Source organism: Vigna unguiculata, chromosome 7 (assembly GCF_037176805.1).
Source record: "Vigna unguiculata cultivar grain cowpea cultivar isolate G323 ecotype 2 chromosome 7, ASM3717680v1, whole genome shotgun sequence".
NCBI classification, from domain to species: Eukaryota; Viridiplantae; Streptophyta; class Magnoliopsida; order Fabales; family Fabaceae; genus Vigna; species Vigna unguiculata.
This window is the reverse complement of record NC_140798.1, coordinates 45,530,685-45,545,115: the sequence shown is the minus strand read 5'-3', so window position 1 is coordinate 45,545,115 and position 14,431 is coordinate 45,530,685. Positions and strand designations below refer to the sequence as shown.

Sequence of the window (14,431 nt, the reverse complement as noted above, 5' to 3'; positions counted from 1 at the left end):
TAAAATGATCAAGACCATTTCAATACATTTAAACAAAAAGTTGCTTTCAACTTAATTTGACATCACTATGACAGCAAATATAACGGTTTTAGATCTCTTCTGAAAGATAGTTGCTAACTAATAAGAGTTTAAAACAATTATCGTTTGAAATTTCGTTTATTAAAGTTTTAACATATAAATATTAAAAAATAGAGCTTATATTTATATTAATTTATAATATAACTGCTATTTTATACTTTTTTTTAACTAATAACATTTAAAATTATATTGTGCTATAAATATTCAATTTCATATTATTATGTATTATGTTATTAGATATAGAAAAATATTTGTTCTAATAGAATTTATGCAATGATATTTTATCACATATTATATTATATTATATTATTATATAAAACAAGCATTTTTTAACTCCACAACTTCTACGTATAATGAATGTAAAATAATAAAGTTAATATAATTTCAAATTTAAAATTGAATACTGATAGTAAAATAAATAAATAAAAACATAGTAAATTCCGCTATATTACATTATAATATAATACCCGTAATAGTATATTATCTAAGTAAAATTATTTAATTTTTCTGGTAACTTTTTACAATCTTACAAATTTTAACAAACTAAGTCGAAGGTTTTGAAAGTACATAGCATTAGGATGAGATTGATGCATGGCACCTGAATAAACCAAAGAACACCTCTGATGAAAACAACTAGAGCATGAAAAGCTTGAAGAAACGAACTCCACCTACCATGGATATGTGACAAATTCAATATTTATTAATAAATATTATGCAAACAGTCTCAGTTTTCCTATTCATATATTACCACATCTCGAAGACAGTTTCAAAAGATTTTGTAAAAATGTTAATAAGTCAACGGCGGAGTAAGACTTCCATTATTGTAATATGTTGCCAAACATTTGTTACCAATTAGTAAACTATGAAAACATTTACTATTACAAAAACAGTCATCAGAAGTTTGAAACTCGTAATTGCTAAACGAAAACAAAAAAAAAAGTAATCAAACTTATGTTAAGAAGCTGATCTCACGTTGAATTTGATTAGATACACGACAAAAACAAAGGAGGATAAAAGAGCTACATAATACTGTGTTTGAGTAATCTGTGTTAAATCTTGACACAAACCAGCCCTTTACTTTGCTTTCGTGTTTTTTTACTGCAAGATCATGGATTCTGCTGCGGAAAACATGACACTTTCATCTCGTGTGGTTGCAATCACAAAGGGTGATGCTTCTTCACTCGATTCTGGGCATGCCCGTCTTCTAGAACTTGGTTACAAACAAGAACTCAAGCGTGGTCTTTCGTAAGGTTTTATCGTTTATTTCGTTCCTTCAGTTTCTTTTTTGTTGGTTTTTCATTTCTCATTACGTGTTCGCAGGGCCATTTCAAATTTCTCCCTCTCGTTTTCAGTGATATCGGTGCTCACTGGTGTCACCACCCTTTACAACACTGGGTTGAACTATGGTGGCCCCGTTTCAATGCAATATGGGTGGTTCATAGCTTCTGCTTTCACCATGCTCGTTGCTCTGTCAATGGCTGAAATTTGTTCATCTTATCCAACCACTGGTGGTCTCTACTATTGGAGTGCTAAACTTGCTGGCCCTAGATGGGCACCCTTTGCTTCTTGGATTACTGGCTGGTAATCACTTCTAAACCACATTACCAATTATTCTGTTTTCATATTCTAATTCTCTTCTTAGCATTCATCTTTGGACTTTGGTAAGCCAAAAGAAGAACAACTATTATCCAATCTTTTTAGATTTATAGTGCATATTTCATAATTGCAAGATTGGCTCCACACCAGATAGCTAAGTCTTAATTGATAGTTGAATCTGTCAAAGAAAGTTAAGGGTCAATAATCCATTGCCAATTTCAAAGTTGATGATACATTAGAGTAATTATAAGTCAGAATGAGAAATTTTAACCATGTTCCATGGATGTACACAGCATTTTTGTGTAACTATCTAAATTATGCAGCTCTTCCTAATAGCCTTTGGCTTGAAACTCAATTTTGTAGCTTGATGAAAGTCTAATTACAAAATACAATGGCATTCTCTGACGCATGTTGCATGTTTCTGTTTTCATGCAGGTTCAATATTATAGGCCAGGTATTTTTGAGAAGTGACATTGTCATGAATTTTAACATCTGATGAAGATGTAGAATGTTGATAATCTATCTGAAGATGTTATTTTCATTTCTTTTCATTTGCAGTGGGCAGGGACAACAAGTGTGGATTTTTCACTTGCACAACTAATTCAAGTTATCATTCTCCTTAGCACTGGTGGAAAAAATGGTGGTGGATATGAGGCATCCAAGTATGTAGTTATTGCTTTTCATGGGGGAATATTGCTCCTCCACGGTATAATAAACAGTCTTCCTGTCTCAGTGATATCATTCTTAGCACAATTGGGTGCTATCTGGAATGTTTTAGGTATGAAAAAAGTAATTTGATCATTTTTTTCTTCCAAAATTCTGTTCTCAAGGTATGTCTTGTTGAATAACTAATTTGAACTGAGAAACTTTTAGGCGTTTTTGTGCTGATGATTCTGATTCCATCTGTGACAACCGAAAGGGCTAGTGTGAAGTTTGTTTTCACTCATTTCAATGCTGAAAATGAGAATGGAATTAACAGCAGACCCTACATATTTCTCTTGGGACTTCTAATGAGTCAGTATACCCTTTGTGGGTATGATTCATCAGCTCATATGGTACATCTTTTCCACACTGTTATTAAATCACAAGTTTAATGTCTAAAATTATGCACTTTCTTTAACTAAAAGTCATTACTGATATGAATTTCAGACAGAGGAAACAAAGGGTGCTGATAGAAATGGACCAAAAGGACTTATAAGCTCTGTTGGGATATCCATTATAGTTGGATGGGGTTATATTCTAGCCATTACCTTTGCAGTCACTGACATCCATTACCTTTTGAGTGAAGATAATGATGCTGGTGGGTATGCCATTGCTGAAGTGTTTTATCTAGCATTCAAGAGAAGATATGGCAATGGAAGTGGGGGCATTGTTTGCTTAGTAATGGTTGGTGTTGCCATATTTTTCTGTGGTATGAGTTCAGTTACCAGCAATTCAAGGTAAACATGTCAATCCTCTCATGATATCTAGTTTACACTTACATGTGAAGGTAGGCTTTTTTTTTGTTATTTGAGGATCGATATTAACTCAAATTTGTAAAGAAGGTCCGTTTGTTTTTTATTTAGAAATAAGGTTAAGTCGTCAGGGTGGAAGACTACATTAAAAGTGAAATCATCCTCCACCCAACCAGTTTTTTATTATTTTTTTCAAAAAACAAAGTTGATGTGAACAATAAAGTCGTTGTCATAGATAATGACTTCACTTTTAGGGGTTTTTTTATTAGAACAATAAGTGATAAAAATAAAAAAATTAATTAGAATACAAATAAAAATTAATATTATTATATTAAAAGAAAAAACTAAAAGTAAAATTATTATATAAGACAACGATTTTATTGTTCACAATAACAGAAACTGTTTTCTATTAAAAAGACTTTGCTTTTTACAAAATAAAAAATAAGAAACCGGCCGGGTGAAGTCGTCCTCCCCATAACAACTTAATTAAATTTTGCAATAAAATTTTTAACGGAACTTATTTTATAAATTTATGGTCAAAACTAGTCCGAAATATAAAAATTCCTGTGAATGTAATATGGTGTGCTTAAACATTGTCCAGAATGGCTTATGCTTTCTCCAGAGATGGTGCCATGCCATTGTCATCATTGTGGCACAAAGTTAACAAACAGGAGGTTCCCATCCATGCAGTTTGGCTTTCTGTTTCAGTATCATTTTGCATGGCATTAACGGTGCGTTACATACTATATTTGTGATGAGGTGCAATTTTGGCAAAACAAAAATGGTGCAATTTTTTTTTTCAAAATTACGAGAATGTACAGTTTTGAAAAAATGGAGTAATATGTTAGTTTTAACATGAGTGAAATGTAAATGTGTTGCAGTCTCTTGGTAGCATTGTGGCATTTGAAGCAATGGTGTCTATAGCTGTGATTGCCCTACCTATTTTTTTTAGGGTGACCTTGGCCCAAAAGCATTTTGTTGCAGGGCCTTTCAACTTGGGCCGTTACGGAATCATTGTGGGCTGGGCTGCAGTTATTTGGGTTGTGATAATCTCCGTATTGTTCTCGTTGCCTGTTTCGTACCCAATAGCCATCCAAACATTTAACTACACTCCTGTTGCCGTTGGATCTTTGCTTGTTCTTGTCGTCGCCTTCTGGATACTCACTGCTCACCGTTGGTTCAAAGGCCCTTTAACCGATGTTAAAAACTCTACTTTTTCATTGTCATGATGATCCATTTGTAAAACCTCACTTATCAAACCTTACAAGTAAATGACTAATTTAGCTTCTCAAACTCATTTTTATTTTGGTTCCTAAATATATATCATTATTATCATTCTCCTACGTTAGAAGTAGATTTTAAGTCTAAGTAACTCCACAAAACCAATATGTAAATTGAGGATTGCACCCATTTATATATTGTGAATTTATCTTATCTTTAGTCGATGTGAGACTTCCAATACTCTATGAACCAGAAATTCAAAACTTCAGTGAAATTGTTCATAATTTCAACGGTAGTGTTCAAGATAACTCTTCTTTGAACAAATCTCTTTCTTTACATTTTTATGTGTTGTGCTTGTACAAAAATATCTCTCTATCTTCTTTGTAACATGTATTTGAAGACTACAAAGTCAAAAAGTGTTGCTTAAATTTTTTGTAGGCTGGTGGAGAACATGCCTAACCTTTTGGTGTTTACACGGGTATGATTCACCGTCATTAGCCTAATGTCAACGAAAAATTAATAGGAAAATCATGGTCAAAGTTTTTAAGGAAGAATATCATTCCTAATTTTCTTACATGTAAAATCCGTATACATACCAAAATCCAACAAATTTCAATCTCAATCTACAATTTACCAATTATTTCCGTAACATACAAGTTAATATATTAATTGGAGTTTAAAACATTTCTTTTTTACTTGATACGAATTGTGTGGTTATAAATAGTTGGGAGGTATAAAAAATCTTAAAGAATTAGTACAATATAACTAGACACCGCAAAACTTTAGTAACAAGTTAAAGTCGTTAAGATAATGAACTTTCTCAACTATAAATTTATAAAATTGATTTTATCACTGGTTAACTTCTACAAAATAGAATTTGTTTGTCAAAAAATGAAAATCAGAATTAGAAGTTAAGAGAGAAAGATAAAAAAAAAAAAGTACCTTTCATCACGTTGAGAAAATAAAGAAAAAAAAATAACAATACAAAAAGAAGAAGAAAATGTTTATATGAGAACTCTTTATTTATAACTGTGATCATGCCTTGATTGTTTAACATCATCATCCTATCGTTACAACATTGAATTTTTATCTTTATATGGAATTAAATTTTGACCTATTTAAGATCTACAATTTTTAGTAAGATTATGACGCTTTGATATTAATAAACTTTTACATCTACTATTTTAATTTTTATATATAAATACAATATTCACCTTTTTAACGACTATATTATCTTTAAAAGTGAGTCGTAAAAATAATATTTTTATTGGCAAAATTTAGTTTTTAATACTTGATTAATGAGAGAGTTAAATTTATAACCGTTCTCGTACTTCCTTTCAAATCCTTTAGTGTTAATGAAGATTGAACCCATAACCTTCTTCACTCTCACTTATAGTTTTGTCACAAAATCATCTTATAACTCTAAATTGACCGAATGTAAAAAAAAAAAACATAATAATTTATCTTTTCAGTCTTATGCGTAAAAAATAATTAATTTTTCTAAAGTTAATGAAAGCACCGATCAAAATCATTAAAGCATTCAAAAATATGAATTAATTATTTAAATAATAAAAATAAGAAAATTGAATTTAGATCGAGTTTACGTTGTGAGGACACAGGAAACGGTGTTTGTTCATCACCACATGTTTGAAATTTTGAATCAATTGGGTGAAGACAAGGATTGAAGAAAACTGGCACGTGGTCCACCCAAACAATTATTTCTTCGTACTCAATGTCTTTAGTTCTACGTAGGAATAACTATAATTATTATTAACTTGGATTTTTTCTTGTATTTTGTAAAATTATAAAGTTAGGTTATTGTTAGGTAAAACTAGTTTTTGCATCGTGTCACAACAAAATACCCTAAAATTCACGACAAAATTGCTTGCAGCCTAATACCATTTAAATATATATCATTTTCGTACAAACAATTTTAACTAAAATCAATTTTTTTAAAAATAATTTTGTAAGCTCTTGCTAAATTGTGTGAATAAGATTTTAAAACAGTCAAGTAAACGTATAAAATATTTGGTTTAAATATCTCTGAAATGTTTTCTATTAATAGAAAAAAAATATACAATACGTTAGACGTTGTTTTCGTTTTTTCCAACCATGGAAGTTGCTGGTGGACAAATATCAGCTACAGATCATTTTGTGGAATATTTTTTAGTTTTCTTAACGGAAGCTTACATAATGATATATGACAAATAAACCTTTCTTGGAAGGTATTGTTGAGCTTATTCTTATTTTGATGGATAGTATTGTTGAGTAATACTCGATATTTTAATTGGACGTATATATTTACTCTGTTCATATTCTCATATATTTTTAATACAAATTTTTATATTATTTTTATTATAGTTTAAATTATTAAAATATTAATAATTTATTAAGTAATTATATATATATATATATATATATATTATTTGTAATTTTTAGTTTTATAACTTTTTTTATATACATATGTTTTTCTCTTTTTTTTAATTATTGGGCTTACCATAAAATCAATTCACAAAATTAAAATTTTTGTGAAGTTCTCTTATGAAATATATAAATTAAATATCTTTTAGATTTTATACTTGAATATTTTTAATCCCTTTTTAATGTTTTTATTTTGTTTGCATGTGAATGTTTAATTTTCAATTTAAATGTTCAATAACACAAATCCTTCATTTTTTACGTAATATAAAAAAAACTTATCTCCCTTCTATCTTATTATTAATTTTTATTTCATTTGAAGAATTAATTTCTTTTTTTCTAAACTAATTTTCTGTTATATTTTTTTAATAATTTGACGAGTTTCATATTTTAAAAGTTTTCCTAGATTTATAAGATATTTTCCTTTTATCATTATGTTAATTATACTTTTTTTTTTCTTTTTGTGATTTCTTTTGATATGTATCAAATTATTTTTTACACACATTTAATTACTTTTATTTCTTTTATTTTAGATATGTATAATATATCTAAAACTTTAATTATTGAATTCATACAAATGAATCGCTCTTGTTATACCATGGTAAAATTTAAACTTATTGTTTTGTATTTATATAAAGCAATAGGGTTAGAGGTCTCACTTTGATTATAAATAAAGTCAATTCACAATATGTAAGTGGGTGCAAAATCTCATATTACAATCTGATTTTGTTTTTAACATGGCAAAGGATCATATATTAATTTAGTCTCCCACGTAAAATGTATATAATTTGGTATGAGAAGATGTTTTGGAAGTATCTTGATTAAAGATAATATAAGGTCAATTAACAATATGAGTGAGTAAGATTTACAATATATAAACAAGTGAAAACCTTATTTTACAAGTCACTCATGTGAGAATGAATTAGTTTTAGATCTATTTTTTAACAAATAACATTTTTTATTAAAAAAATAAGTAAAATTAAATACATGACTGTCACGTGTCACTACACATATAAATAAAGGTCAAATGTTATTTGTCACATGAGATCAAATTTAATATTATTAAAAAATGACCTAAATTCATTGTTTGAAAAAATAAGAGACTAAAAATAATCAAAATTTTGAACATAAATCAATTACAATTGGACATTAGTTGATCTATTAAAAATATATTTAATCCAAAATGAAAAAATACTAATAAAATAATAAATAATATACAAATAGATATGCATGAATAAGTAAGTGACAATTTTTTACAAAACTTTCCTTGCATTTTAAAAGATTTTATTGAAACTTTTATGAAATATACTTCTGAGTTAAAACAGTGTTCTAGACTATATCTATAAAATCTTAATATAAATTTTGTCAACATATGCTTTTGATGAATTACATCGGTGTAAACTGATTACTCTCAATATTTTTATTATATTATTTTTATTTAAATGTAATTATTTTCATTCTTTTATTTATTGTGTTTGATTTCGTGGTTACTGCTATTTGTTTATTGTTCTATCCATGTATGTTGCTTAAAAAATAACTGTATAAAACGTTATTACCACAGTAGTCATATATATATATATATATATCCTAAAAATAAACATTATAACTATGACTTATGCAATATATAATTCTCATTTGATTTAAAATTATATATGAAATTTGTCTACTATATTAAAATAATCAGTGGAAGGAGATGAAAGCCATGTGAATCATTAGTAATTTTGTGTGTCACGACAAAAATGTTAAGTATTAACTATTTGTTGTAAGCATCGTATCTTCGACTTCTTAGTTTCTATATTCACATTCGACAACTAATATTATTTGGACACGTGTTTAAACAAAGTTAAAGTTAAGTCTTCTTTATTTTACATGAAATTTATTCTTTACATTTACCAACATAAAAACATAAAGAGTTATGGTATATTACTATTTGACCATTACAAATAATTAGAACCAAATATTTAATTTATAACATAAAAATCCATATAGATAGCTAGAAATCATATAGAAACAACATATGAACCTTTATGTGTGTCCTTTTGTTTCACAGTAAGAATGTTATGCGTGCGGTGAATACAATATTTAAGTAGACTTTTAATTTTCCATAAAATTATTTCTCTTTATATATTTAAGTAGATTTCAAAAGACAAAAAGAAAATAGAAATTTGATTTTCCTACAAAAACGAATCCTTGTCCAAAATCACGAATCTAGAGTCGGTAAATTAATATAATTTTTTAACTGTCATTAATAAAATTAATACGACTCGCTCACCTCTGGTTTTGTAAAAGGTTAATTACTGATCAAATTAAAATAAGGCATCGACATCGAGTTAGTCAGGTAGATTAAGAAAGAGTTTACTATTGTTTTTTCTTTAAACTATTATATATATATTTTTTAGTATCTCATCAATTTTTTGGCGTTCTAAGTAATTTATTTGTTTTTCTAAAGTCAAGTAGTATTATTAAATTTTCTTGGGAATGACAGGGGAAGCGAAATCAATAGTATTATTTAGTATTAGAAACAATATTATGGAGAAAGAAAAACACTAAAAAAATGAGATGAGATATTAAACGGAAAAATAAAAAAAAATAAAAAAGGAAGAAGGAGTTGCGGAGAAGAGTGAAAGAGAAACAGAAAGAAACACATTCTCCCATCTTCTTCTCTCTGGAGCAGCCTCCATTGACCACGGAGAATCTCTGTGATTGCTTCATCAATCACAATGGTCTCTGAAAAAGTACTTCCTTCTCATGCGCTCGCAAGTGGACACGCTCCACTTGATTCCGGCCATGCCCGTCTCAGAGAACTCGGTTACAAACAAGAACTCAAGCGTGATCTTTCGTATGTTTCTCTTCTCTCTTCTCTCTTATTTCCCTGTGTTCACTGCACTTTTTTTATTTTTTAATTTTCTAAATCTTGCTTTGAACTGTGGTAGGGTGATTTCGAATTTTGCGTTTTCGTTTTCTATTATTTCGGTGCTCACCGGAGTCACTACTCTTTACAACACTGGGTTGAACTACGGTGGCCCTGTTTCCTTCGTCTATGGTTGGTTCATTGCCTCTGCTTTCACCATGATTGTGGCGCTTTCAATGGCCGAGATTTGCTCCTCCTATCCCACTTCCGGTGGGCTTTACTATTGGAGCGCCAAGCTTGCTGGGCCCAGATGGGCTCCCTTCGCTTCATGGATCACCGGCTGGTACCATTCCCAATTCCTTTAACTTATTTTCCCCCAATTCCATGGTTTTAGTTTCTAATTCTCAATGCAAAAATAAATAGTTTTTCTCCTAACACAGGATATTATTATGCTACATGAATGAATCAATGAATGCGTGAATGACAAAGCCACATCATATGCACCACCATTATTAGTATCATTCATGTATCATTCTTTTTTTCTTTTTTAAATCTGCAATTGTTTTCTCAAAATCACCCATACCTACCCTCCCACTTTCTTTTCGGTTGATTTCGTTCTTCTTATCGATATGAATGATTCTGTATTCGGTTCTGTCTGGTCCCGTATTTGGCAGGAATCGCCCAGTCTACAGTATCCTATTAAATACGAGTTAATTTGAGAGATATAATCATATAGTTGCTATGCATTGTGTACATAAGTGAAAAATTTCAAAACCTAATTATTGATTATTTTGGTGAATTATTTTACACATCTTGTCATTTAAAAAATTCACTTATTTGACACACCCTCTTAATTATGTTATAAATATGAATGAAGACATATTTGATGCTCGAAATAAAAGTTACTTTAATCTTCAAAAGTTTTTCTATTACAAATTGGACTAAATTGTCAGTCAAAAAATTCGTTCCCCTAAAGTTAATATACCAAATTTCTCCTTTTCCAGACAAATGAGTACAGGCCGAAACTTTTAGGGTCTAAAATAACAATAGTAGTCCCTTTTTAAGATAAATTTATATAGGTGTAAAAAAATAGATAAAACAACAGTATATAGTTGCAGGAAGAAGATTATATATTTATTTTAATGTGATATTTGAAAAGGTAGTGGTTGAAAAGTAGTAAGTATGTATTATACGGAAACATGAATAGTAATTTGCATTTTCTTTATTTAGTATGACTTTTTGTTCTTCTTCCATTCATCTTTATTTAGAAGATAACAAGGAAAATGAGTTATAAGTATTTAAGATGTTCTTCTGTTTAAAGAAACTATTTTACACTGTCTTTTGATGAAGATTTGTAAAATTTTTATTTCAGGTAATTTTTAGTACTTAGTTGTGTTGCTGCTATGTTGATACTACATCTAAAAAGTTTGTTGTATGTTGTATGCATAACTCAATATATGCCTGAAGTAAATGTAATTTATAAAAGCCTGACACTTTGCACATGGAGAAGGTACCATCACATTTTTTTTATGACCAAATTTTTAATGACGCGTTGACTCGGTTGGTGGACCCATTGGATTTCGATTCTCCGACCTGAGTCTGAAGATGGGCCTGTGCGCATTGTGATAAGGGATATACCCAAATTTTTAACTTTTTTTAATAATATTTTCATAAGTAGCTCTATGATAGATGTGAAAAAAATAAAATAAATTTTTTATAAAATAAATTTAACTGCAGCAATATAAATTTTTAAAAAAATTATCAAATTAATTTGTGTTTATATATATATATATATATATATATATATTGATTTATCTTTTAGAAAAACTTGTTTATTTATGTTTCTATGCAGAAAATTTATCTATCAGAACTTTTCTTAGCTTTCAGCAGATTAATATTTTGTAATATTTATCTAATTTAATATTAAGAGATGCAGACGAATAATTCTCATTTAATCATTAGGGATCACTGAAGAAACTTTTGAGGATTGTAACTGTAGCATTATTTTATATTGTAGTAGTAGTATTCACCAGTGTTGCTTGGACAAACTACATGCCATTCTACTTACTAAAAAATGGTATTATAGATAGTAAATCAATCATTAAAGCTAGTCACAAATTTTCCTTATTCATTCCAATCTCTGACTGTTTTAATAGTTTCCAAATAGAGATTTTAGAGTTGTATTTATATTTCAGTTTACCAACAGCATGCACAGAACATTTACTATTATTTCAGGTTTAACTGTAATCAGACAGTTATTAATTAATGATAATGGCGCATAGATTTTCCATTTACTTCTCAATTTTATGATGTAAAATGTTCAACCATGTTTTCGATAATTTAAGACATAATTCACCACAGATGCCTAATGTTGTGCCTTGATATACCGTGTGGCTTGAAAATAAAGTTTATTGCTTAATCAACGTATAAAGTTTTATAACAAGATACTCTGCAATATGTTTCTCTGATGCTTGTTGGATGGTTTATCTGTTTTTACAGGTTCAATATTGTGGGCCAGGTATTCTTAAGAGGGCACATTCTATAATTTAGACATCCTTCAATTTCACTGCAAGGTCTAAACTTGTATGGGTGTAGATTTCTGTTAATTCATTTCAAGCTTCAACTTTTGGTTTGTTTTCGTTTTCAGTGGGCAGTGACAACAAGCGTAGATTTTTCACTCGCACAACTGATTCAAGTCATTATTCTGCTTAGTACTGGTGGGAAAAATGGCGGTGGATATGAGGCATCTAAATATGTAGTTATTGCTCTCCATGGGGGAATCTTGCTCGTACACGGCATAATAAACAGTCTTCCTATCTCGTTGTTGTCATTCTTGGGACAAATGGCAGCTATTTGGAATGTTTTAGGTATGAAGAAAATTCCTGTTTGATTAGCATTTTCTGCATTCAGTTTTCATTGGCAACCCTTTCTGAATCTCTTATTGGAATTGCAAACTTTTAGGTGTTTTTGTACTTACGATTGTGATTCCATCCGTTGCAACGGAAAGAGCAAGTGCCAAGTTTGTTTTCACTCATTTCAACACTGAAAATGGGGAGGGAATCAGCAGCAGACCTTACATATTTCTTTTGGGACTTCTGATGAGTCAGTATACCTTGACTGGGTTTGATGCATCAGCTCATATGGTGAACTTTTTCTACTCTTTGTCTTCCTTTTGGGAAAAAACCATGCACTACATTAATTAAAGACAATGCTTGACAGCTTATGTTATTTGACTTATGTACTCTCACTTTATAATATTGTTTTTAAAGGATGAGTTGGGCTCAGAATCTAAATGATAAGATAATGCTAGATAAGACTTTACAAATCTTAATGGATTTTTGTAGAGATGAGCTAAACTCAAAATTTAACAACTCAATTTCTGTTTGAAAATTTTATGCTCTTCATTTCTATTGATGGCCGAAGTGTTCCCAAATGATCTAGACTAAGACTTTCTGTTTACTGTAACATGTATCTGCAGACAGAGGAAACCAAGGATGCTGATAGAAATGGACCGAAAGGAATTATCAGCGCTGTTGGGATATCCATTATTGTTGGATGGTTTTACATTCTAGGCATCACCTTTGCAGTCACCGACATCCTTAGCCTTTTGAGTGAAGATAATGATGCTGGTGGGTATGCCATTGCTGAAGTGTTTTATCTAGCATTCAAGAAAAGATATGGCAATGGAAGTGGGGGCATTGTTTGCTTAGTAATTGTTGGTGTTGCCATATTTTTCTGTGGCATGAGTTCAGTTACCAGCAACTCAAGGTAAATGTGGCAACCCTTAGATAGGGATTAAATATATCTGAGTTACACTTACTTGTGAATATACTATGACATGCTTAAACATTTTCCAGAATGGCTTATGCTTTCTCTAGAGATGGTGCCATGCCATTTTCATCATTGTGGCACCAGGTTAACAAGCAGGAGGTTCCCATCTATGCAGTTTGGCTTTCCGTTTCAATATCATTTTGCATGGCATTAACGGTATGTGCAAACTTTGGCTTCTCTGAATTGTTGAAAGTGGAATAATATGATTTATAAACTGAAATGTAATAATATATTGCAGTCTCTTGGAAGCATAGTCGCTTTTCAGGCCATGGTGTCCATAGCAACCATTGGTCTCTATATTGCCTATGCCTTTCCCATATTCTTTAGGGTGACCTTGGCACGAAAGCATTTCGTTCCTGGGCCTTTCAACTTGGGCCGTTACGGAGTTATCGTGGGCTGGGTTGCTGTTCTTTGGGTGCTCACCATTTCCATACTATTCTCATTGCCAGTTTCCTACCCAATAACCGCAGAGAAGCTTAACTACACCCCTGTTGCTGTTGCATGTTTGCTTATTTTTGTAGTTTCTTACTGGATTATCAGTGGTCGTCGTTGGTTTAAAGGTCCAATTACTAATATCTAAAAAATGAAGTTGGGTACATATTTTTTCGTATCAAACTCATCTGCAATATGATTCATTTTAGAATCCTAGATTGATATTTATTGTTCTTTATGTTTTAGTCTCTATAATATTATTCTTGGTTTATGTAAATTGAATATTTTAAACGCCATCTCCAAAGATGGGTTGGTGTTGAGATGAGTCAATCCATTGGAAATCAATTTGTAGTTGTATTTTGTCCTGTGACTTTGTGTGCATTCGTTTTTTAATTTTTCTTCACTGTTGTCAAAACTATAGCAATTCTGCTCGAATGACCTATTATGTCTGAAGAAAATTTCGAATGTTGAGTAACCCAAAATTTTGATAAGTTTGTTGAGAAACATTCTATGAAGAAAAAGAATTATTTCATAAATTCAACTTATATCT

General features: G+C 30.2%; 2 protein-coding genes across 2 annotated transcripts; both read left to right on the top strand.

Annotated features, from left to right (window-relative positions):
- The first annotated feature begins 1,112 nt into the window (after positions 1-1,112).
- Positions 1,113-4,477, top strand: LOC114192299 (amino-acid permease BAT1 homolog). Its single transcript, XM_028081979.2, has 8 exons — positions 1,113-1,323; positions 1,399-1,659; positions 2,110-2,128; positions 2,233-2,452; positions 2,548-2,729; positions 2,824-3,113; positions 3,730-3,859; positions 4,010-4,477. The coding sequence occupies exons 1-8, from the start codon at positions 1,187-1,189 to the stop codon at positions 4,355-4,357; spliced, it is 1,587 nt and encodes a 528-aa protein (XP_027937780.1). The 5' UTR covers positions 1,113-1,186; the 3' UTR covers positions 4,358-4,477.
- Positions 4,478-9,352: 4,875 nt separating this feature from the next.
- On the top strand, positions 9,353-14,251 carry LOC114189632 (amino-acid permease BAT1 homolog). Its single transcript, XM_028078257.2, has 8 exons — positions 9,353-9,606; positions 9,701-9,961; positions 12,118-12,136; positions 12,266-12,485; positions 12,580-12,761; positions 13,097-13,386; positions 13,476-13,605; positions 13,688-14,251. Exons 1-8 carry the CDS (start codon positions 9,488-9,490, stop codon positions 14,027-14,029), a joined length of 1,563 nt encoding a protein of 520 aa, XP_027934058.1. The 5' UTR covers positions 9,353-9,487; the 3' UTR covers positions 14,030-14,251.
- The last annotated feature ends 180 nt before the right edge of the window (positions 14,252-14,431 follow it).

What these genes read in the sequence shown, in the direction of transcription:
- LOC114192299 (XM_028081979.2), top strand. Translation starts at nt 1,187, where the DNA reads ATGGATTCTGCTGCGGAAAACATGACACTTTCATCTCGTGTGGTTGCA. An exon ending in GAACTCAAGCGTGGTCTTTC is followed by an intron (nt 1,324 to 1,398) that starts GTAAGGTTTTAT and finishes ACGTGTTCGCAG; the next exon opens with GGCCATTTCAAATTTCTCCC. An exon ending in TGCTATCTGGAATGTTTTAG is followed by an intron (nt 2,453 to 2,547) that starts GTATGAAAAAAG and finishes AGAAACTTTTAG; the next exon opens with GCGTTTTTGTGCTGATGATT.
- LOC114189632 (XM_028078257.2), top strand. Translation starts at nt 9,488, where the DNA reads ATGGTCTCTGAAAAAGTACTTCCTTCTCATGCGCTCGCAAGTGGACAC. An exon ending in GAACTCAAGCGTGATCTTTC is followed by an intron (nt 9,607 to 9,700) that starts GTATGTTTCTCT and finishes GAACTGTGGTAG; the next exon opens with GGTGATTTCGAATTTTGCGT. An exon ending in TTGATGCATCAGCTCATATG is followed by an intron (nt 12,762 to 13,096) that starts GTGAACTTTTTC and finishes ATGTATCTGCAG; the next exon opens with ACAGAGGAAACCAAGGATGC.